General features: G+C 47.4%; 1 protein-coding gene across 4 annotated transcripts in view; it reads right to left on the bottom strand.

The window, feature by feature from the left end:
- CLCF1 (cardiotrophin like cytokine factor 1) overlaps window positions 1–2,297 on the bottom strand; it is a 1,327,966-nt gene extending 1,325,669 nt beyond the window's left edge. For all 4 annotated transcript variants that reach the window (XR_014981107.1, XM_085651629.1, XM_085651627.1 and 1 more), the window contains exon 1: window positions 1,865–2,297. Coding sequence is in view for 3 of the 4 variants with exons in the window: in XM_085651629.1 (XP_085507755.1) it covers window positions 1,865–1,880 (16 nt within the window). In the remaining variant the exon portion in view is untranslated. The remainder of the gene's footprint in view (window positions 1–1,864) is intronic.
- Window positions 2,298–24,015: the final 21,718 nt, after the last annotated feature.

Below are 24,015 nucleotides of genomic sequence, written 5' to 3' on the forward strand. Positions count from 1 at the left end.
GGTGGGTGTGTAAGGTAGGCGTAGGAGGAGCGAGGCATGTACATGTAGTGCCCGAACCGTGTGATAATGGGCAATTGTTTCATTTCACTTTGCCTCCTTTTTTAAATTATCAAATATAATATGGCCTCAAAATACATGACTTCAAGATCTATGCTTTACCAATTATCTCTTATAATTGATTTGCTAAATACCTCAAAACACATGACTTCAAGACCTATTCTTTACCAATCTTCTCTTATGTTTAATTTGCTAAGACCTCAAAATATATCAGCCTACCCATGCAGGCAGTCAAATTGTGAAAGGTACTGGTATACCGTTGATATAATATTAAGATGATTCATGCATATCAATACTATGGATGCCCTCCCCAACCCACAATATGAGGGAAACGTTGTACTAGTGTAACTGGCAACGCACTGAACTGTTAACAATACTGTGAACAATGCGGCATTGTTATGCAAACTGTTACTGTTCTCTTATGTTTACGAAAATCTCAATAAAAAAAGATCTCAACATACATGACTTCAAGATCTGCTTTACCAATCTTCTCTTATGTTTAATTTGCTAAAGACCTCAAAATACATGACTTCAAGGTATATGCTTTATCAACCTTCTCTTATGTTTAATTTGCTAAAGACCTCAAAACATATGACTTCAAGATATATGCTTTACCAACCTTCTCTTGTGTTTGATTTACTAACCTAAAATGTTGCTCATGCATAATAGCAGCCCAGGCAACACAAAATGTGCACATAACTGACTCGCCCCTTAGTTTACTATTGGTATTGTTGTGGGTGGGGGAATTAATGTTTCTAGATTTCTGTTTGAAACTTATCCCTTAAAATACTTCTCAATTTATCACTTAAAAAAGCTTTTCAATACTGATATAATCTGAATGTACGACAGTGATTTGCTTCTACAGGATAATAAAATACACTTTTTGAATTTTGAAGAGACTTTACCATATTTTTACACATTTGTTACAAGATGTCTTTAAAAATGAAGATGTTCCTAAAGTTATTTGGTGCAAGACGCATTCTTTTCTACGTTCCCTTTACTTCAATTAAGTATAAATAAATGTGTTCCCGTCTATTTAACATATCCTTAATGTTCGTGCTGAGTCGAGTAAACAACAGCCCAGTGCTGCTGCTGACCACGGGGCCCATGTAAAGGGCAAAGGGGCCACATGCGGCACTGGGCCTTAAACTGAGTGTCACTGGGATACAGGAATAGAGTAAACAAGTGGGAAGAAAAGGGAATGAGTGCGAAGGTGGCAGGAGGGATGCCGAAAAGAGAGAGATATGGAGGGTTCGAAGTGAGAGATAGATAAAGCTATGTGATATTACTCAAAACAATGAGCATGAAATGGAGGATGTGCCACGAAGGGCAAAGGTGAGGTATAGAGAGGAGTGATGAGTAGAAAGAAGGAAAGAGAATGGTGTGGGTTTGAAATGCAGAGGAATTGTGTGACAATTCGGAAAGGAATAATAGAGGAAATGTGTGAGGAATAGTGGAAGAAGTAAGAAAGAAGATAAGACTAAGAAATGAGAAAAGGGAGGTGTGGAGGTTGAAGTAAGAGATGAGAGAAGTGGAGTGGGAGTAATGGATAGAGGGAAGCAGTGCGACGTGAAGAAACGGTATTAGAGACGGAGGGAAGGAGTGAAATATGAAGGAGATGAGTGATGGTGCAAGAGAGAGAGACTAGGACTGTGAAGGAGGAAGGGAGTCATAGAGGGAAAGCAAGGAGGCATAAGACAAAGGAAACGAGGAGTGAGGGCTAGCAGGACGGAGTACGACCAGTTGGGAATGTTGAATGTGGAAAGTGGGGTGAGAGCAGGAGTAAGAGTCGCCGCTCGGGTCCTACCTGCGCTGAAGCCCATGGTGGGGCACTCAGGCTCGAGGAGCGGTGTCTTCGGTGCCAGATGGGGTCGGGCCGCGGCGGGGTCCTGTCAGGCTGATGCAGGGGGGTTTCAGGCCGCTGCGGGGTGTGGAGCCGGTTCCATCGGAGGCAGTCCTGCTCTGAGGTTCTCCTGACGGGACCCCGAAGTCCATCTCCATTCCCAGCCTCTGTCTAAATGTTTATTTATTTTGGGGTTGGGGGCGGGGGTCGGTACTGTAAATAGTCCGCGGCCCCCGTGCTCTCCAAGTGACTAACCACAAGCACCGAGGAGAGCCATCCCTCCGGAGGACAAGCCGGGGAGGAGAGCTGGGAGGCTGAACTTTCGGATCACTCCTTAAACTCCACAAAGCGCTGAGCTCATACGTCCCAGGCACAGGGGCGCGGTGGGACAAGGCTGCCCCCGTGTGTTGTACACCTCCAATGAGAACTGCATGGGACGGGGGAAGAGAGGTTAGGAAGAGAGAGAGGCAGGACGGGGCGGAAGAGAGCGATCGTAGAGGGTAGAGAGGAAAGCGAGGAATATAAGCAGAGGAGAGGAGGAAGGAGAGATGGAAACGAATAGAAAGATGAGTTGTATGAGGAATGGGAGAGGACAGGAAGGGAGAATTAGAGCACAGGAAGGGAGATGGAAGGGGAGTAGCCTTGCTTTACAACCCCTGATTGAGAGAGAGAGAGAGGAAAGAAGGATGGATAGAAGATGAGACGGAGGAAGAGGAAGAAAATTCAGAAAAGAGGAATGAGAGACAATAGGGAGATGTATGTGGGATGGAAGAATATAGGACGGGAAAGGTAAGAGTGTCAGAATTCGACCGGAAGATAAAGGAAGGAGAGGTGAAAGAGGACGAAAAACAAAGAGGGAGAGATACAAGAGGCCAAAGGAGAAACAAAAGAGAGGAAACAACATGGAAGAGAAGAGGTAGCAAGCACAGAAGAGGACAGGAAGTTGCAAAGGAAAAGGAAAGGAGAAATGGAAGTAAAGAAAGTGATGGAATAGAGTAAGGAGAGTAGGAAGAAGAGCGGTAGGGGGGCAAAAAGAAGAGGAACGAGGGAAAGAAAAGGAGAGGAAAAAGGAGAACGAAGAGGAGACAAAGGACTAGGATTGAAAGATGAAAGAGGAGAGGAAAGTGGGACAGGAGATGCCACAAACGAGAAACAGTGAGAAGGAGGAGGGACGAAAGAGGACAGAAAGAAGATGTTTGAGAAAAAGAAGAGAAGAGGAAGGAGACCAAAGAGAGGAAGGACAGATACAGGAGAAGAAGAACCTATGGAGGAGGAAAAAGAGGTAGAAAGAGGGAGGAGTAGAGGAAAGAGGGATGGAAAAGAATAGGAAGGGAAAAGAAGAGATAATAAACGAGCAAAAGCAGAAGATGAAAATCAGAACCGTAGAAGAAAGAGAGGGAGGGACCGAAAGGAAAAATGGTAATGAAAGATAGATGGAAGAGAAAAAAACGAAAGAGAACAGGAAGAAGGAATGGAAGAGAAGAGAACAGACAATCAGAAGAGTTCAGAAAGGGAAAGTGTAATGGCAGAATAGGCACAGAAGTATTGACGGAAAAGAAGAGGTAGAGTATGGACTTGTACCTAATCTCACCTCAGTATGCTAACATCACACTCCACAGGCCTTAATCAGATTCATATTATTTGCTCGCCATGAGGACTAGATGAAATGCTTTGAGCTCCAAGTGATTGCTGCAGGATTGCTGCAGCAGTGAGCTTCCTCATCCAACCATCAGAGACCCTAGATGAGCACTCAACCCTACAATGGAAGCTCCTATGACAACTGAACAGGTAGAGAGAAGATATTCTAGTCAACAAATTCTTTCAATTGCACCACAGTGGAAAAGACTCCACTGCCACCTGTCAGATGAACCTTGCTATCCGTATTATCCTCTCTCTAGGTCCCTAGTTAACCAGATATTGTCATGTGTGAGTCTACCTTGCCAAGTGGTGCCACCCCAGTCCTGGACCCTTAGAAGTGGGCCTAAGCTGCTTTGCCAGCCTCTGTGGATCCAATGGAACAGACTCATCTCCCTGAGCAGAACCGACGCATCGTCGCTACTGCACGGATCGGCACCATCACAAAGACCAGCAACGCACCACAGCCGGTTGTTTCATCAGAACCGCCACTGTGTGACACATCCTCAGTGCAGGCCCTCACATCTCTCATCGATGCAACCATCTCACATGGAGTTTGGCACTGGATACAATGAAGATATAGGAAGTCACTGGTGCTAAGAGAGAGTATATTCTGTGAGCTGCAGGATTTGATAACATTTCTGGAAGATAGAAGATACGCTCTTCATGAAAGCCATTTTCCTTGGTCTGTGTCCAGTGTCGACCTAGATAGGATAGCATTTGAAATGGCTTTGACACAAGCATAGACAGGTTGACAAGCAAATCTAGTCAGGTTAGAAGAGAAGTCGTTTCATAAAAATCTTGCAAAACATTTTTCAGATTGTTGGCATTGATGAGCCAGCCATCTAGATAAAGACATGTCTATCTTTTCGGTTTCCTTAGATTTACTGCAACCACTTGGAGAATGTTTGAGGTGCTGCCTTTAGGCTGACAGGTTTAGGCTTTAGGTTTTGAGTCCCCACACTAACCTCAGGAATTTCCAGTGCTTTCTTGTGCTTGGTGAATGGAAATATCCACCCTGGAGGTCTGCTTCACACATCCAATCTCTGTTTGATTTGAGAGAATATCTGCTTGTTGGAAGGTAGATTATTAGTAGTGGTAAATATACATCTACCACTGGCAATAAGGCCACTAACACAGTGTAGGGCTCAGAATAGGTCTCAGAAAATTATTCCCATACTTAACACTTGGTAGCTTGGCTGTGAGAAGGCAGGCTTAACTCCAGAGACAGGTATGTAAAGCATTTAATACACCAATTCAGTAAACTTCAAGACACAACACACAAAAATCCAATACCAATTTATATATATGGGAAATATTTGTATCTTTAACATGACACGAAAACAACAAAAATCCAATATAGGGAACCAGAGATATGAACTTTTAAATATTGAGATATTATTAAATTATTATTATTATTAATTTTTTTTATAGAGCGCGTAGTCACCCTGAGGTATCCCAGCGCTAAAGATCCCTACCTCCGTGGGTTGGGCGGCTGAGAGGGGGGGACGGCAAGTTTCAGAAGGAGGAAGGTTAAAATTAAGGGAACAGGTGAGCTTTGAGCAGTTTCCTGAAACGTAAGTAGTTGAGTTCTTTTCTCAGGTCTCGGGGGAGAGCGTTCCAGAGGCGAGCAGTGTGGACTGAGAAGCGTCTTCCACCCGAGCGGGCTTTCTTGAATCTGGGCATGATGATAAGGGACTCCTTGTCCGATCGAAGGGATCTTGGGGCTTTGTAAGATTTTATGAATTTTCTAAGAATCGGAGGGCCTTGATTCTGCAGTAACTTATGCGCCATGCATAAGACTTTGAAAATCACTCGTTCCCTCACTGGGAGCCAGTGAAGGAGCTTCAGAGCAGGTTTGGCTGAAGCTCTGGCCGGGGTGTTAGTGAGGATCCGGGCCGCCGCATTTTGGATTTTCTGAAGTTTATTTAGGGTTGCTTCAGGTGCGCCCAGGTAGATTGCGTTACTATAGTCGAGCCTGGAAAGTATGAGGCCTTGGATAAGAAGTCTTTGCGATGTGGGTGGAAGTAGGGGCAGGATCTTTCTCATAGATTTCAGTAGTACGAAGCAGGTACCGGCTACTTTTTTGGCCTGCGTGGTGAATGAGAGATCGGCTTCGATCCATACTCCCAGGCTTTTTACTTCCTGTTTTGGGTCTGGGGGGGGACACAGACAGGGTGGCCAGATGTTCAAGGGAAAAGTAAGACCTTTCGGACCCAGAAGGAGGATGTCCGTCTTAGATCCATTCAGCTTTAATGCTGAGTTGTTCATCCACCCTTGTATCTGCGTCAAGCAGTTGAATAAGTCCGCAGGTTGTTGACTGGGGTGGGATAGGGAGACGATTAATTGTGTGTCGTCCGCATAGCTGACGATGCTCACTCCGAACGGGATGACAACCTCCTCCAATGGGGCCATGTATATGTTAAACAATGTGGGGCTCAGGGAGGAGCCCTGAGGCACCCCACATTGGAGGGGTGTTTCGGAGGAGCAGGTGTTATTCTCCCAGATCTGAAAGGAACGTTGGGCCAGAAAGGAGGAAAGCCAGGATAGAGCAGTACCTTCTACTCCTACCTTCTTGAGCCGTTTGATCAGGAGTTGGTGGTTGACGGTGTCGAAGGCCGCGCTCAGGTCGAGGAGGATCACTGCCACTGAACCTCCTTCGTCTAAGAGTGCTCTGGCCTCCTCCACCGCCGCCAGGAGGGCGATGTCAGTGCCCTGTCCTGGGCGAAAACCTGTCTGCGAGATTTTTAGCAGATTATTAGATTCAAGAAACTGGGAAAGTTTCTTGTTCACCTGTTTCTCGGCGATCTTGCTGGTCCCAGGGAGGAGGGATATTGGTCTATAATTAGCCAATTCCGCTGGATCCAAGGAGGGTTTCTTTAAAAGCGCTTTAACAACTGCCGCTTTTCAACTAAGGGGGACGATTCCCTGTTGAAAAGACGCGTTAATCAGATGGGTGAGGGGGGGGATAATGATGGGAGCTACTTCCTTGAGGATCCGTAGCGGTGCGGGGTCCCTAGGAGATCCGCTTTTGATAGTTTTTAGCGTGTTCTCGACTTCTTCGATGGTTATTTGCCCCCAGGAAGTTAGGTTAGGGGAGATCGGAGTGCCGAGGGGGTCGCCAATGTCGCTCGGAATGGAGGGAGGGAGGGATGGAATTAAGGATTTTTTGAATTTTTTCTTGGAAAAAGCTGGCTAGCTGATGGCATTTTTCCTGGTCCGCTTTGGGGTCTGGGGGGTTTCTCGGGACGGGATCGGGAACATTGAGAAGTTCTTTCAGGATGGTATAGGTTTCTTTACTAGAGCAGGCGGCTTTTTCAATTCTTTCCTGAAAGAATAGACTTTTTGTCTTACCAATAGAAGATTTGTATACTAATAAGGCAGTGCGATAGGCATCCTTATTAGTGTTGGATTTCTCCATCCTCCAGGAACGTTCAGCTCTTTTACAGTCCTGCCGAAGCGACTTGAGCTCTGGAGTATACCACGGGGCCGGAGGTATTCGTTTGGTGTGTCTGAGGGTGGTGATTTTAGGAAGGAGTGTATCCAACGAGGATGTGATCCAGGAGCTAAACTGTTTATCGGCCGTAATGGCATCAGGGGAAAGCGATGGAATGGAATTAGAGAGAACGGAGGACCATTCAGATGGTACGAGTTTGTGCCAACGTCTGTCGGTGACTTTGATTTTTGCGGACTGGGTGGTAACAGTAGGAGACTCCCAGGAGATGGGGATTAAAAAATGATCGGTCCAAGGCAGTGACAAAGAAGGACTCGTGGTAATATTGGCGTCATTAGTAAGGACGGGATCTAAGAGGTGTCCCTTGACGTGGGTGGGCTCGTTATTCACCAATCGAATGTTGAGTGACAGAAGGTCCACTAGAAGGTCAGAGGCAGACCGATCAGCGGGATCAGTAAAATGGAGGTTAAGATCACCTACAATAAGAAAGTTGGAAACAGAGGCGGCCAATTGAGAGGTCGTTTCGGTGACTGCGTTAAGGAATTTCCCAAGGGTACCCGGGGGCCGGTAGATAAGCAGTCCCAAAAGGGAGTGCGTCGGGGAGGTTTGGAGGGAAAAGTGGCAGCTTTCAGCGTCTTCAATATTGGCATCATTGATTCTACAGCTGAGGTGATCGCGGTAGATTATAGCCAACCCGCCTCCTCTTCCTCTGAGTCTATGGCGGGTTTGGATGAGGTAGCCTGGGGGAAGGGCGGTGACAATATCCGCATCATTGCTGTCAGAAAGCCAGGTTTCTGTTAAAAACAATGTGTCTAAGCCTTGATCTTGGATCAGCCCATTGATTTCGAGTGCGTGCTTGGGGAGGGAGCGACAGTTGAGAAGACCGAGCTGTAGCCTGGAATTGGCTGGGGTCTGAGTGGCTGTATAGCAGCGCATGCAGCTTGTAAAGGGTTTACCTGCTTCGTGAGTGTAGCGACAACCTTGGTTTTTTTCAGGTCGGAGGTCCCGAAGCATGTCTGCTGAGTACATCAGGCGACTGGGGGATGGATCTGGCAGCATCCCTGGGCCTGGGTCCGTCCAGGCCCGGACGGGCCCAGACGGGCTTGCCTTAAGCGCGCCTTCGGCGCGCAAACGGCGCTCCCGCTGCGCTCGTCCGCTGCGCTTGCGTGGGAGGCACATTTTATAGGCGGGGGGTGTGGGCGTGGCCTGTCAGGTGGGCGTGGCCTCGCGTCTGCTGCGATGGCGGCCGCGAACAACAATGTGCCAAAACAGCGCTAGTTCCGCTGAAATGTGTTGAGCTTGCTTGGCGCTTTAGCCCAGAAAAGAGCTCAGGTGAGAATAGAATAGAAAATAGAAGTTTTAAAATATGTAAACACAAAAATCAACAATTCTTTTAAAATGGCGAATATCTCCTCCGGCTTCCGCCTCAGAGGTTAGGGTTCCATTGATTGATTGGGTTGATTAGATATCAAATATTGTGAGGAAGGAACACCATAAAAAAGTTCATGAACTCTAGTCTTCTGTCTTCTAAATTTCTTTATTTATCACAAACGTGGTATCTTCAATTGTTGATGATTCAATAATTCACAAAATATTGGTCTTCCAAATACATTTCACAAAGCTTTATCAACCTCTTAGCCCTTGTTAAGCCAACGCGTTTCGTCCTACCCTTTAGGACTTCCTCAGTGCTGTAAAGAGTACAAAAGAAACAGAAAAACAAGTTTTTACAAAATAATATGAACAATACAAAAACAATTTTTCTTTTTCAAATACATGAATTCACCCTATTCTCACTTGATTTTACTATATCACAACAACGTTTGTTGAACCCATAATTTATATTGCACTAGGCAACACCTATCGACTATACGAACAAGTTACTTACCTTCGGTAACGATGTATCTGTAAGAAACATTAGTTAGTTAGATTCCTCACCTTAGAATATCCCCAGGCGTCAGACTGGATCCGGAAGATTTTTGTAGCAATACCCCTTGCGTGTCGCTAGGCGTCGTCTGCGGCTCCGCGTCCGTCGTTGGCGTCGTGCGCCGGAATGACGTCGTCGGAGTACTTAGACGCCGCCCTCGCGCGCTGACGTCAGTTCTTGTACATAGCTTTCCGCGCCAGGAACGCAGAGCCATGAAAGAGACCGACACTGGTGCCAAAAAAATCTAGGGCCCTGAAAAGTATAGCCTTAACCCTAGATGTCAGTTCGCAGAACGGGGAGGATGTGTGGGTCGGTGAGGAATCTAACTAACTAATGTTTCTTACAGATACATCGTTACCGAAGGTAAGTAACTTGTTCATCTGAAAGAAACACGTTGGTTAGATGCCTCACCTTAGAATAGATACCCAAGCAATACCAACCCCGGTGGTGGGTCTGCGAATCAAGATCACACCAGAAAGTCCTGGAGGACAGAACGGCCAAAGAAGCCATCCCTCCGGACTTGGCTGTCTAGGCAATAGTGCCTGGCAAACGTGTGCAGCGAAGCTCACGTCGCCGCCTGACAGATGTCCTGCAAAGGGACTCCCCGTCCCAAAGCAGTAGTAGCCGCCGTGGCCCGAGTAGAATGGGCTCACAGCCCAACAGGAGGGTCCTTTTTTGCCAAGGAATAACACATTTTTATACACAAAACGACCCACCGGGAGATGGTCCGTTTGTGCACAGCTTTTCCCTTCTTTGCACCCACGTAGCCAACGAAATGCTGGTCGTCCACTCGGAACTGTTTCGTGCGGTCCAAATAAAAGGAGAGCGCACGTTTTGGGTCCAGACGGTGGAGCCGCTCTTCCTCTTTGGAAGGATGCGGAGGCGGAAAGAAGGTGGGCAAGGTGACAGATTGCCCAAGATGAAAGGGGGTCACCACTTTCGGTAGAAAGGAAGGTCGAGGCCGAAGGACAACCTTGTCCGGATGAACAGATAGAAAAGGAGGCTTGGACGATAGAGCCTGGAGCTCACTCACCCGTCTAGCCGAGGTGATGGCTACCAGGAAAGCAGTCTTAAGAGTCAGAAGACGAAGAGGACAATGGTGAAGAGGCTCAAAGGGAGCGCACATCAGAAATGTTAGGACAAGATTCAAGTCCCACTGAGGCATTACGAAAGGGACAGGAGGGAACGTGTGAGTAATGCCTTTAAGAAAGCGTGACACTACAGGGGACTTGAAAAGAGAGGGCTGATCAGGAAGCCGTGAGAAGGCAGAGATGGCAGCAAGATAACCTTTCAAGGTGCCCAGGGCAGAGCCCTGCTGGGCCAAAGAAAGAAGAAAGAGGAGAACCTCAGAAAGAGGGGCGGAAAGGGGATCCACAGCCTTTGCTGTGCACCAAGCCACAAATTTGTTCCACCGGCAGGCGTATACCGTCTTTGTGGAGGGACGCCTGGCTGCCAGAATGATATCACAGACTTCAGGAGGCAAGTCAAATGGCATCAACTGCCGCCGCTCAATCTCCACGCACGGAGGTGGAGGCTGGACAGGTTCGGGTGGAGGACCGTCCCCTGCTGCTGCGACAGAAGATCCTCCCGAAGGGGCAGACGTATCGGAGGATCGGTCAACATACTGAGTAGCTCGGGATACCAGTACCTTCGTGCCCAATCCGGAGCCACCAAGATGACTTGGGCCCGGTCGCGCCTGATCTTCTTCAGCACTCTGGGCAGAAGTGGTATAGGCGGAAAGGCGTACAACAGACCGCAACTCCACTCGCGCCGAAAAGCGTCGCCGAGCGAGTGCCGCCTTGGAAATTCTAACGCGCAGAACTGCTGACATTGCGCGTTCTCGTCGGTGGCGAATAGATCTAACCAAGGCTCTCCCCACTGCTGAAAGAGACCTTGCGCCACCTCGGAGTTCAGACGCCATTCGTGATCCATCATGCACTGGCGGCTGAGTTCGTCTGCTCTGGCGTTCAGAGAGCCCGTTAGATGTTGAACCACCAGGGTGATGCCCTGGTGTTCCAGCCATGTCCAGAGGCACAGAGCCTCCTGACAAAGGGTCCACGACCCCACCCCGCCCTGTTTGTTGCAATACCCCATGGCGGTGGTGTTGTCCATGAACACCTGCACGACACTTCCCCAGACAGAGGGAAAGAAGGCTTTCAGTGCAAGTCGGATCGCTCTCAGCTCCAACAAGTTGATGTGGAGGCGAGACTCCGCCGGAGACCAGAGGCCTCTGATCTCCGCCTCTCCCATATGGCCACCCAATCCCAGGAGGGACGCATCCATCACTACGACATGCTCCGGTAGGGGTAGGGAGAGGCTCCTGCCCGTGACCCAATCGCGGTCCGTGAGCCACCACTGCAACTGCTGTGCAGTGCCCTCCGAGATCAAGACATGGTCGGACAGGTTGCCGTGATGCTGGGCCCACTGAAACTTCAGGTCCCACTGCAGAGCCCGCATGCGCCGCCTGGCGTGATGCACTAGTAGGATGCAGGAGGCCATCAGCCCCAGAAGCCGCAACACTAGCCTGACCGAAACCCAGGATAGAGGCCGAAAGATGGGAATCAGGGCCTGTATATCCCGGACCCGCTGTTCCGGCGAATGAAACCGGAACTGCGCCGAATCGAGAACCGCTCCGATGAAGAGGAGCTTCTGAGAGGGGCTCAAGTGTGACTTTGGCACGTTGATGGAAAACCCCAGCAAATGCAGGAGATCTGCCGTAGTCTGGAGGTGGGAGACGACTGCCTGGGGCGAGCCCGCCTTCAACAACCAGTCGTCGAGATAGGGGAAGACTGGAACCCCTGATCTGCGCAGATGAGCTGCGACCACCGCCATCACTTTCGTGAACACCCGAGGGGCACTGGTATGGTCGAAGGGTAGCACGGTGAACTGAAAGTGCTCCTGACCCACCGTGAACCGCAGGTAACGCCGGTGGGCCGGCAGGACGGGGATGTGGAAATATGTGTCCTGCAAGTCCAACGCTACCATCCAGTCTCCAGGGTCTAGGGCAGCTAGAACCTGAGCCAAAGTCAACATTTTGAACAGTTCCTTCCGGAGGAAGGCATTGACCTTCCGGAGGTCCAAGATAGGGCGTAGGCCCCCTTTGCCCTTCTTGGGAACCAGAAAGTAGTGGGAATAACAACCACAGCCTACTTCTGGGCTCGGAACGCGCTTGACGGCCTCTTTGGTCAAGAGGGCCGAAACTTCCTCTCGCAGAAGATTCAAATGATCCTCCGAGATACGGTGGTGCTGTGGTGGCATGGCTGGAGGGGTCGTCTCGAAGGGGAGGGAGTAGCCCCTTCGGACGATTTGCAGCACCCACCTGTCCGAAGTGATGGTACGCCAGTGGAGCAGGTGATGGCGAACCCGGCCCCCCACTGGCGAGGAATGGGCCTGAAAGCTCGGACTAGGAAGGCTTTGAGGCGGATGCTGCCGGGGTGGATGTGGACTGACCGCATTGTCCTCCAGTACCACCTCGGCGGAAACCATGTCCGTGACCGCGTGCAGGTTGGTTCTGCGGCCGGTGGCTAGGCGGACGTGAGGAGGTGCCCCTTCCTTGGCCACGAAAGGAGCGAAAAGCGGAAGTTTGTGGACGCGGGCCGAGAGGCCCAAGGACTTGGCCGTAGCCCGGGAGTCCTTGAAGCGAGCCAGCGCACTGTCCACTTTCTCACCAAAAAGGCGAGCGCCATCAAAAGGCATGTCCATGAGAGTGCTCTGGACATCCCCTGAAAAGGACTTGGACCGCAGCCAGGCGTGACGTCGAAGCGCCACCGTGGTAGAAATCGCCCTACCCAGCGAGTCCATAGTGTCGAGTCCACATCGGATGGCATGGCGCGCTGCATCTCTCCCATCGGCCAGAGCCAAGGAAAGCCGGACCCGGGCCTCCTCCGGGCACAGGGGCAGCACGTCCTCCACCGTATCCCACAGAGAGTGGGAATAACGGTCCAAGAGACAGGCGGTGTTCAAAGACCGCAGGCCCAAACTGAGCGAGGAGAACAGCTTTTTACCGAACTGTTCCAGTCTCTTGGAATCCAGGTCCGGTGGAGCGGACGGGAAGGAGGATTGGGAGGTAGAGGCCTGGATAACCAGACTCTCGCGGGTGGGGTGTTGGGACAGAAAACTGGGGTCGCCCGGAGCAGGGCGGTGGCGCCTGGCAACGTTCCTATCCACAGGAGGGACTGTGGAGGGCTTGGACCAGGTGCCCTGCAGAACGTCAATGAGGGCCTCATTGAATTGCAGCAGAGGCTCAGTGGAGCATGCGGCAGACTGAAGCACCTCAGTGAGGATGTTAGTCCTCACAGCCACGGCAGGCAGCTCAAGCCTTGCGCAGCACCACAGAAAAAGCTGCACCCTCCTCCGAAGCCACAGATGGAGGAGAGATGAATCCAGTGTCCGTTGAGGTATCCAAACCACTGGCCTCCCCCAGTTCATCTGCCCAGTCCTGTGCAAGTTGACCCTGAAGGGCCAAAGGGTCCTTGGACCCCTCCCAGTCGCCCCCGTCATCCGATTCCTGGTAAACAGGAGGAATGATCGGAGCCGGTCGATAGACATGATGTGTCTCTAGCGGCGTCGGATGCGGCGTCGGGCGGCGCCGCATCGGCGTCGGGACCGGACAGGGGCTGAACCGGGGATTGACGTCGACCGGAGTCGGCGTCGGAGGTGGCACCGGTGTCGACACCGGCGGAGGAGGCGTGACGAGGTCGACCGGCGTCGACGGGGCCCCAGGCTCGGGCCCCTCGGGGACCTGCGGCGTCGGGGACGGAGCCTACAACGGCGCCGGGGCCGGAGCCGCCGGCGCGCAAGGTCGCCCAGTCGAGTCCACGGGGCCCGAAGGCGCGCCAGCGGGCATCGACGGCGGGGCCAGGCTACGCATGGCCGAGAGGAAGGCACTGACCTCCGCCGGCGTCGCGTCAGTCCCAGGGACCGGCGCGTATGGGGACGTGCGCGGTGCCTGTGGCTCCGGCAGAGCCGCGGGGGTGGAACCACCCTGACCCTCAGCTGAATCGCGCGACCGGCGAGGGAAGTCCGAAGAGTGGTGTCATCTCTTGGACTTCTTGGAGCGCTTCGACTTACCCGAAGACTTCAAGCCAGACGAGCGACGATGTCGAGTGCGGCTCCGCGACCGATCCTTGGACCTCCTCCTGGACCGGGATCGAGAGGGGCGCGGAGCCGAGTGGCGAAGCTCGAGAAGCTTGCGGGACCGCTCCCGCCTAGCTTTCGAGGTCAGGGCCATACAATCGGAGCACGACTCAGCGTTGTGGTCGAGGCCCAAGCAGTACAGGCACCGGCAGTGATGATCGGTCACCGACATCAGCCGGTGACAGTCGTCGCAGGCCTTGAAACCAGGCATCCTACCGGCACCAGAGTCGAGAAAGTGACCAAAAAGAGTCAAAAAAGTTAGTCAAAAAATGACTAAAGGGGTAGCTCTCCCGGATCGGCGCTTACTGGCGCGGAAAAAAGAAGAACTGACATCAGCGCGCGAGGGCGGCGTCAAAGTACTCCGAGGACGTCATTGCGGCACACGACGCCAACGACGGAAGCGGAGCCACAGACGACGCCTAGCGACGCGCAAGGGGTATTGCTACAAAAATCTTCCGGAACCAGTCTGACGCCTTGGGATATTCTAAGGTGAGGAATCTAACTAACGTGTTTCTTTCAGATATCTTCTACTTCCTAATTCACCTGAAGCTTTTCAACCTCAGACAATTTTTAATATCATACCTCAGATTTTACTGATTCAGGATTCAAGAGGACGCACATATGCCAATTTTACGGACAATTCTTGGACCATGTGAGTCCTGAAATTATTACCCCCAGCTTTTTCTTGTTGCATCCACGTTTCTTCAACTATTGGATACATCTTCCCACCAGTGTTATCTATATACAAGTTAGACAGCAAAATTTGCATGTTGAACTTCTCTCTCTCCATGACTTCCCCATGCAACCATAGCCCTAGGTGATCTATACTCACCAAAAACTATCATGGATATCGATACGATATGTGAAAAACAGTCCTTGTCTCAGAAATTATAACCGATCTATAGAAAACAAAAATATCAATCATTCTCCACCTATTTTTAACTTTTTAAAATTATTTTTGTTAAATTTATTTTTGTGAGGAAGTAGAAGGGGTACGGATAGAATCTGAGAATTTAAAAGTTATAAATCTCTCAGAGAGAAAGTTGAATGAACATGAAATAATGGCGTTGCAGAAAGGCCTCACGTTCTGTCCGGATTATCATTGTAATTTTACAGATTTGGAGATTGACTTGTACAAATTTTCAAGAAGGTTAAAATTAAAAAGTTTTTTTTCATCAATTGAACAGTCTAAGAATCTTAATGTGGTTAACAAGGTGTCCGATGTGTCCACAGAAAGTTTAAAGGATTTGCAATTGTTATTATCTATAACAGAAGGAGATGATTTAAGCTTGAATGATGTAGCGGCTCTATTAGATATTCCTGTCGACTATGACGGTACTAGTGGGCTGCGGCCGGCATCTAAATTCATACCACAAGGTCCACAGTATGCAGCTATTGATGTTTTTGGAGCAAGAACATTAGAGGAGTTTCATAAACTCGAAGAGACTAGACATAAGAACAAATCAAGGTGGAGGCCCAAGAATAATTTGACTAAGGAGGAGAGGACAGCTATCTTGAGTTTGAAGAAATACATGAATATAATAATCCATAAAGCTGATAAGGGCGGTAACGTCGTTGTACTGAACAAGCGTGACTACGTTGCTGAGATCAGGGGACAGTTAGAGGACAAAGAGTGTTACAGGAAACTAACTCAGAATCCCATCCCTGAAGCTAGCAGGTTGATATCTGAGAAATTATATTCATGGAAAGAGGTAGGACTACTGGATGAACAGGAATATAAATACTTGAATATAAGTCATCCAACCTATCCTTTCATTTACGTATTGCCAAAGGTGCATACATCTTAAGAGAAACCTCCAGGAAGACCAATAGTCTCCAGTATAGGGAGCATAACCGAACATATTTCGGAATTTGTGGACTTATTTTTTAAAACATTGGTTTTAAATTTGCCCTCGTACATCAGGGACACGATGGACATTTTGAATAAACTACAGGATGTAGTATGGGAAGATAATCTTCTGTTTGCAACCCTAGATGTTGTAGATTTGTATACGTGTATCAAGAATGACAGGGGTAAACAGGCATTACAGCATTTTTTAAACCAGAGAAGTGCAAGTCATCTTGATCACTCAAAGATGATTATTGAAATGTGTGAACTGATCTTGACTAATAATTTTTTCCTATTTGGAGGAGAGTGGTACCACCAGTTGAGAGGGACAGCGATGGGATCCAGGTTTGCTCCCTCTTATGCGAACCTATTTATGGGTTGGTAGGAGAGGGAGCACGACTGGGCCAGAGGTGCTGCCAAATGGATTGATCTGATTGTTTTTTGGGGCAGATTCATTGATGACGTGTTGGTAATTTGGAGAGGAACTGTAATTGAATTGGAAGAGTATGTAGGTTACTTGAATCAGAATGATTTTAATGTCAAGTTCACCACATGTCATCATTGCAATAGAATCTCATATTTGGACGTAGAATTATTTGTACAAGACAATAGGATTTAAAGTAAATAGTTTAGAAAGGACACAGCTTCTAATTCTATTTTGAGGGCAGACAGTGCTCATCCCAGATCAGTTATTGAGGGGATTCCGTATGGTGAAATGATCAGATTGAGACGGAACTGCAGTCAGGATAAAGACTTTGTGACAGGGCTGACCGATTTACAAGACTGGTTAAGGAATAAAGGTTACTTGAAACAGAGTTTAGCTACTGCCAGGAGGATAATGGAGGGGATTTCTAGGGTGAGAACGTTGGTAACAACCAAGAGGTCAAGTTCAAACGAAAGACTGGCATTCATATCAACCTTTAGCAATGAAAAGAGTCAGATTTACAAGATTTTAAATAAGAATTGGGATTTGCTTAAAGGAGTACCAGGTTTAGTAGGGGTTATCTCGGAGAAACCGATGATTTCATATAGAAACTGCCCGAACATAGGTAGCATGATTACCAGCAATTATGTTGAAAAATTGGAGGACAAAGGAGAAAAAAATTGGCTACCCATGCCTCCGAAAGGTTTCTATACATGCAATAATTGCAACATTTGTGATTTAGGTCTGAACCGGACGCGATCATTCCAGTACAATACAGTGAGATCATGGCGTATAAATGAGTTCATTAATTGCAACAGTACAGCGGTTGTGTATGTTATAGTATGCAACTGCTCAAAGATATACATTGGGAGCACTAAGCGTGTACTTAAATTACGTATACAGGAACATCGGAGGTCGATTGTAAACAAGGACATGAAATCCCCGATTTATCAACACATGTTTTTAGAGCATAATGAAAAGTTGTCTTTCAGGTTTCATGGGTTGCAAAGAATCACACAGAGTTCAAGGGGAGGTGACATAGAGCTATATTTAAGACAGCAGGAGACAAGATGGATCAGCCGGTGCAGAGCAGTAAGCTTGGGTTTGAATAGTGATCATGAGCTACATTATTTTTTAATTTGAGGGAGTAAAAACCCGTTTTTATGAGTAAAAGTTGAACTGCTGGAATTTTGGATGGAAGAAGGTGGCATGGTTGAATTGCGCATAGGATAATACATGAGATGCTTATATTAGTTGATTGATCTAGGAAAGTTGATAACTCAATAGGAGCAGTGAGAATAGAAACAAGATCTAGGGTGAAGGTAGTGAGTTTGAGTCTTGGGGACGCTGAATGGAATTTTTAATCTGGAATCATCCAGGAAAACTGGTTTAATAATTAAGAACCACAAAACCCCCTCCTTTTTTCGGAGAATTTTTCGGAGATTAAATAATATTTTTCGAAAAGTTGTAGAATTGTTTTTTGTATAGGCAAGGATTTTGGTTGAGGATTCTTTGACACGTTTGCTTGGGTTTTAAGAGAGGATCGTTTATAGCGTAATTTAAAGGATGATGACATAATGAATTGGCAGGGTGGTGAGTTCGATCCATGAGGAGGGCTAAACCGAACTGGATTGGAAAAAGGGTAATAGTTCTGATTAGAACTATCAGCCAAGAATAAACATTTGAGTTAGAATTTTTCTAATTGGATTGGAGCGATCTAGCATATTAGCTTTTTATTCAGGGATATGCAATGTTATGCAGTATTCGGTTGACGGACCAGAGAGGGAACTGATGCATGCTAATTAGGGTTTAGAATGGAGTGATTCCATTGGTTAAAAATCAGTTTTCAACACTAGCGTTGTTTGGTCAATGGTGGTGAATGGACCAGAGAGGGAACTGATTTACGATAACCAGGGTTTAGAATGTAGTAATTGCATTGGTTAAAAATCGTTTTCCAACACCAGCGTTGATTGGTTAATGAAGGCTTTTTAAGACAGTACTTCGGGCATGAACTTCACCGGTGGGATTTATTGAGCCCCAGGCAGAAGAGAAGGTCTTTGACATATAACGCTCTTGGTGAGTTGCGTGAAAGGACGTTATTGTTGTCATAAGGTATATTGGGCAGACGTTAGAGGATATTATATGGCATTATGTGAAAGCCTAATATGTGGCGTTTTTTTATTATTTTAGCTACGATTATATTCGGAAGTTGTTGGCATTTTGGATGAATTTTGCCTTTTATTAGAGGCATTTAATTTACGTTGAGAAAGGTACGTTGTTCTTAATTCATGATGACTGTCTTGTGTTTAAAAAAAAAAAAAAATTTAAAAGTTAAAAATAGGTGGAGAATGATTGATATTTTTGTTTTCTATAGATTGGTTATAATTTCTGAGACAAGGACTGTTTTTCACATATCGTATCGATATCCATGATAGTTTTTGGTGAGTATAGATCACCTTGGGCTATGGTTGCATGGGGAAGTCATGGAGAGAGAGAAGTTCAACATACAAATTTTGCTGTCTAACTTGTATATAGATAACACTGGTGGGAAGATGGATCCAATAGTTGAAGAAACGTGGATGCAACAAGAAAAAGCTGGGGGTAATAATTTCAGGACTCACATGGTCCAAGAATTGTCTGTAAAATTGGCATATGTGCGTCCTCTTGAACTCTGAATCAGTAAAATCTGAGGTTTGATATTAAAAATTGTTTGAGGTTGAAAAGCTTCAGGTGAATTAGGAAGTAGAAGATGTATAGTCGATAGGTGTTGCCTAGTGCAATATAAATTATGGGTTCAACAAACGTTGTTGTGATATAGTAAAATCAAGTGAGAATAGAGTGAATTCATGTATTTGAAAAAGATAAATTGTTTTTGCATTCATATTATTTTGTAAAAACTTGTTTTTCTGTTTCTCTTGTACTCTTTACAGCCCTGAGGAAGTCCTAAGGGTAGGACGAAACGCGCTGGCTTAACAAAGGCTAAGAGGTTGATAAAGCTTTGTGAAATGTATTTGGAAGACCAATATTTTGTGAATTATTGAATCATCATCAATTGAAGATACCACATTTGTGATAAATAAAGAAATTTAGAAGACAGAAGACTAGAGTTCATGGACTTTTTTATGGTGTTCCTTCCTCACAATATTTGATGTTTATGGACTTCATGGTTGTATGACAGTGAACCATTGGAAGTCGAGCACCTAAGAAATTTTTTGGGGGGGTGCGCACTACAGAAACCCTTCACTGTCATTGGTGATAGATTATTTTTAAATATTTAGCACTATATAGCGCATAGAAACCTATAGCACGTATAGGGACATCAGGTCGCGCAAGATTGGGACAAAGTCAAAGTTTTAGGCCAACCACGACGGAGCCGTGCGCAGCTACCATTCAAAGTTTTTACCTTCTAACTTAGAAACTTTTCAAAAACTTTTTCTGCAGGGGTACTTTAAGGCTCTCCACCACTCCGGGTTCGGCGAGGGTTCGTCAGCTTGCCTTGCGACGAGCTCCCGGTCAAGCTCTGGAAGTTGGATCGCCAGAGCTTTTCAGCGGGACGAACAATGGATTCAGGCCGGCTCGCAGTTGAAGTTGGGCGGCTTGACTCTTGCAGGGAAGTCGGCCAAGTTTTTAACTTCGGACGTAGAATTTCCTCCGGAGCTATTTCTGCCGGGGTCCCTCGATGCTCTTCACCAAGCTGGGTTTGGTGGCTTGACTTTCAACGAGCTCCTGGTCAAACTCTAGAAGTCGGAACCAGAAGGGCAGGCTGGCTTGCCTTTGAGGGTCTCTCCAGGCTTGGCTCTCCAGATGGAGTCGGGCCACTTATGGAGCTTTTTTCCAAAGTTGCTCCAAACTTCTTCAAACGTCTGGAACTGCTTCCTGAAAGTCGTCTGGGGGTCCCAAAGTGTCCAAAACACAATCCAAGCACAATGGAAGCTCTAAGATGGGCCTTACAAGTTTGGTACTTCAGTTCCCACAATTCATTTGGATAGAACCCTTACAAATCCATTGGAAGAACTCCAGACTGGGGATTCTCTGGTGATGGTCCATGTGAGCTCTGTTAACCTGTAGCTTGCAGGAAGTCCACTCTTTATTCCTCTTGAAGCCAGTTAGGTCCACAGGGTTGTAATTCCAGATTGTTCAGCAGGCACAGTCAGTCAGAGTGCCGGGCCTGGTTGGTGCAAATCAGACTTCCAGCATGGACACTTCTTCTTCTCTCAGTTTGACGCAGCAGATATGAAAGGCCCTGCCCATCTGAGATACTTTTTCAGTATTTTCTGGGGTCAAGCAGGAGGGCACTCCTGTCCATTGAGGTGCAGAGCAACCTTCCAGAGCATGACCACTTCCTCCACCGAATGGCAAAAATGGTCTCACAGAGAGCACTATTCTTCCAAAATTCAATATGGCTGAAATCTCATTTGGCTCGTATGGCTCATTTCCAAAGCGAATCTCCCCCTAGCATCTGCAAATTCCTTTGTTAAGCATACAATCTGGCTGGGTTCAGAGTGGATCAGGGTATATGGACCTGGCTGTCTCTGTCTGTCCCCTTCTGCCTTTGAAGCGGATGCTTTATGACCTCTTCCCCTTGCTCTGGCATTTCTGTGGAGCAGTGTCCTCTTACAAGAGCTAGCCTCTCTACCCAGATGCCACTTATCACTTCATGAATGCAGCCTGGCTAATCCTCTTAACTTCGACCAATCAGGGGGAGACCACAGGAAGGCTAAATTTTGGCTTACAGACAAGAAAGTCTTATAACTTATTTTCTGAATACTTTAGGATAAATTCAACAATAGCATATTGTTGGATTTACCAATACATTCCCCTAAGTCCTTGAATGATATTTTTCTTTGATTCCTTGCGTTAGTTATGTGTTTATAAACTATTGCAATATTAACCTATGTGGCTGGGGATCTACAATGGGGAAAACGAAACATCCAATTTCTCCAACAGTAGAACCTATGACACATCTTTTATAAGGACCCTGCTTATAGCTACATGACCTCCTACCCCTGGACCACCTAGGGGAGACTTTATGGGGTTGAAATATGCAAACATATTGTAGATCCTCACTCCACAGTGCTCCTAGCACAAATGTTGATTTTGGGAAGCACTTTACCACAATGGGTGAAATGTGCACTCCCACCCAGAGCATATAAAACATCGTTTATAAGGGACCTCCTTATAGGTACCTCACACACCTCCCCTGGGACACTTAGAGGAGGCCCAGGAGGTACCAAATATGCCAACATATTGTAGTTTATCAATTTGTAACTGCCCCTACCACCAAAGTTGAGTTTGGGCACACTTTACATTTAAAAGCAGACCTGTAACACAGGGCAGCTTTTAAATGGACCTCAGGCTCTCAGCAGTGCACACACGCAAGTACAGAAAGGGCTGCTGGCCCCTGAACTGCCCTGTCCTATTATATACTAGCAACTTAAAGGTAGATTTTGTACCCTGCCCTATTATGTATTATGGCATTATAGGGTAGGTCATGCCAATCATAGGGGTACCCTTTCACATAGTGTACCCTAATGTGTGTGTGCGCGATTTTACTGTGTTCTCACCAGAGCACTGGCCATGGGCCTAGATATGCAGAGCTTAGGGACAGTTAGAGTCAGTTACCACCAGTACCAGTCAGCGAAAACGGGGGTGTCCAGGGCACAGGATGACTTTGCAACACTGCTGTAGACCAGCATGCAGAATTTCTCCCATTGGCTATTGTGAAATCCAGGATTAGTCTGAACTCTTCCTTCAGAGCTCCTTTTTAGTTTTAGAAAGGACCTTGAATAAACCCCTTTTATCTTTAGGCAGAACAGACCCAGTATATAGCCTAGTTCTCCAAGAGTATACAGGTTTATATCTGTAGTTGTTTCATTAAAAATTTTGGTGCAGCATTTATTGGAATGGATAGTGGAGTTACCCTGAAACATAGAGCATAACCATTCTGCACGGTAGGTAGCATCCATTTGTCACTCGTTATGCTTTGACATTTGTCGGAACCCCTTTCAGAGGGTCACAGGGCAAGCAGGGGTTACTGAGTCCAACCGTGAGGGCTGAGGCCTTTTACTCCTGATGTCCAGAGGACCGACCTACTATGGGTTCTAAACAACTGGGCCAAAAAAAACCCTCAGCATTTAACTTTCAGGAATAGCGTGGTTCGAGTAGTTCAAAGGTCTCTCTGGGGAAGGTGGATACATGGGAGAGAACACAGGTTCACAAATCAAAATGTGCCCAGCAACAGCAATAAAGCATTGTGCACCCAAATACTCACTTTTATGAAAAGAGAGAAGTATTTTATTGCAACCGCTACTAACACAAAGGAAAAATACATAATTCACAAACTACACAGCTCTCATTCGGACAAAACAACTCCCCTGAGGTCAGTTCTAGTGATTCTTTAGGCAGTCTCCCGGGTCAACTCCTCGCTCCTAGCAATAGTGGTTTTCCCCATTCACTATAGACAACATCCAGGGCAAGCCCCACTAGTAGTCTGAGTCTCAAGAGTCCATGCTGACTCTATTTTAAAGTCAACATTGTTCCAGGACTGCAGCGCTCACTAACAAGCAAGTTCTTTTATAGCCGACTCTCCTGAATCAGTCTTACCTGCACCTGCAGGCTTGAAGCATCGGGAGTTCTTGAGCACATCCCGTCTGAGGGCTCTGGAAGTGACAGCAGCGGGATCAGGTAAATTTGCTACACTCAGAGGGAGCAGAGTTGCTCACATGCAATCCTGCCACCGAAGTGACCGAAGGATCTTTGTGGTTCTCCTTGCAGGGTAATTGTTCAAAACGTCGCAATGTGGGGGGTTTGCTGTGACGATCCTGAAGCAGGTCCCTCGCCTTGGTGGTGGAACCGGGGCTCCCACGGCGGCCTCACTTCTCCTATGGGGGTGGTAGCATACAAGGTCTCCTTATCTTCCCTGTACACGGGCTATGGCTCACTTGGCACAGCGAGGTCCTCAGCGGTGGCTCCTCCTGGCATATTGGGTCACAGCTCACCACAGCTTAAGAGCGACAGCCCTCACAGCCCAGCAATCTTCATGTGGCAGCCCCATCTGGCTTACAGGGTTGCATCTCATCACGGCTCAAGGTCTATAGTCTGTTCAGTGCAGTGATACACATGGCTAAGTTCATGGCAGTCCTCCTCTAGCATACGAGGGTCGCCGACTTCGTCCTACATATGGGCAACAATCCTATTGGTGCAGCAGCCATTTCCTCACACCTTGCAGTGGGAGTCTACTCGACAGGATTCCCACTGGACCCCACTCCCTCCAACACTCTCCTCTTCCTCACGGGACACACTGGTCTTGGTAAGCAAGCAGGCACTGGTTCTCCAGAGGACATGGTCTTGGATTCCCTGTTTGATATCCCCTTGCCTACCAGTGAGACCAGAAGGTATTGGCCCCTACTCCAGGTCACAGACAAAAGTCTTGCAGAGCTTCCCCTCCTTACAAAGCCCATCCTGGCTGCTTGGCAGATGACAATGTTTGGGGTCTCAAGCTTCCCTTATATTCTATGTCCAGACACCAAACGTGATTTAGAGTCTGAGTCTTTGAAGTTTATGTAGTGGGTCTGCTTTTTTTTTTAAGTGACCACTTCTCTACTGTCTTTTTCTCTTGAAAGCAGTCTGTCACACCAGAAATCACTCCAAATGAGATAGCCCCACAACACAGGTCATGGCGTTGTGTGTTAAC

Source organism: Triturus cristatus, chromosome 4_1, assembly GCF_964204655.1.
Source record: "Triturus cristatus chromosome 4_1, aTriCri1.1, whole genome shotgun sequence".
Lineage (NCBI taxonomy): Eukaryota > Metazoa > Chordata > Amphibia > Caudata > Salamandridae > Triturus > Triturus cristatus.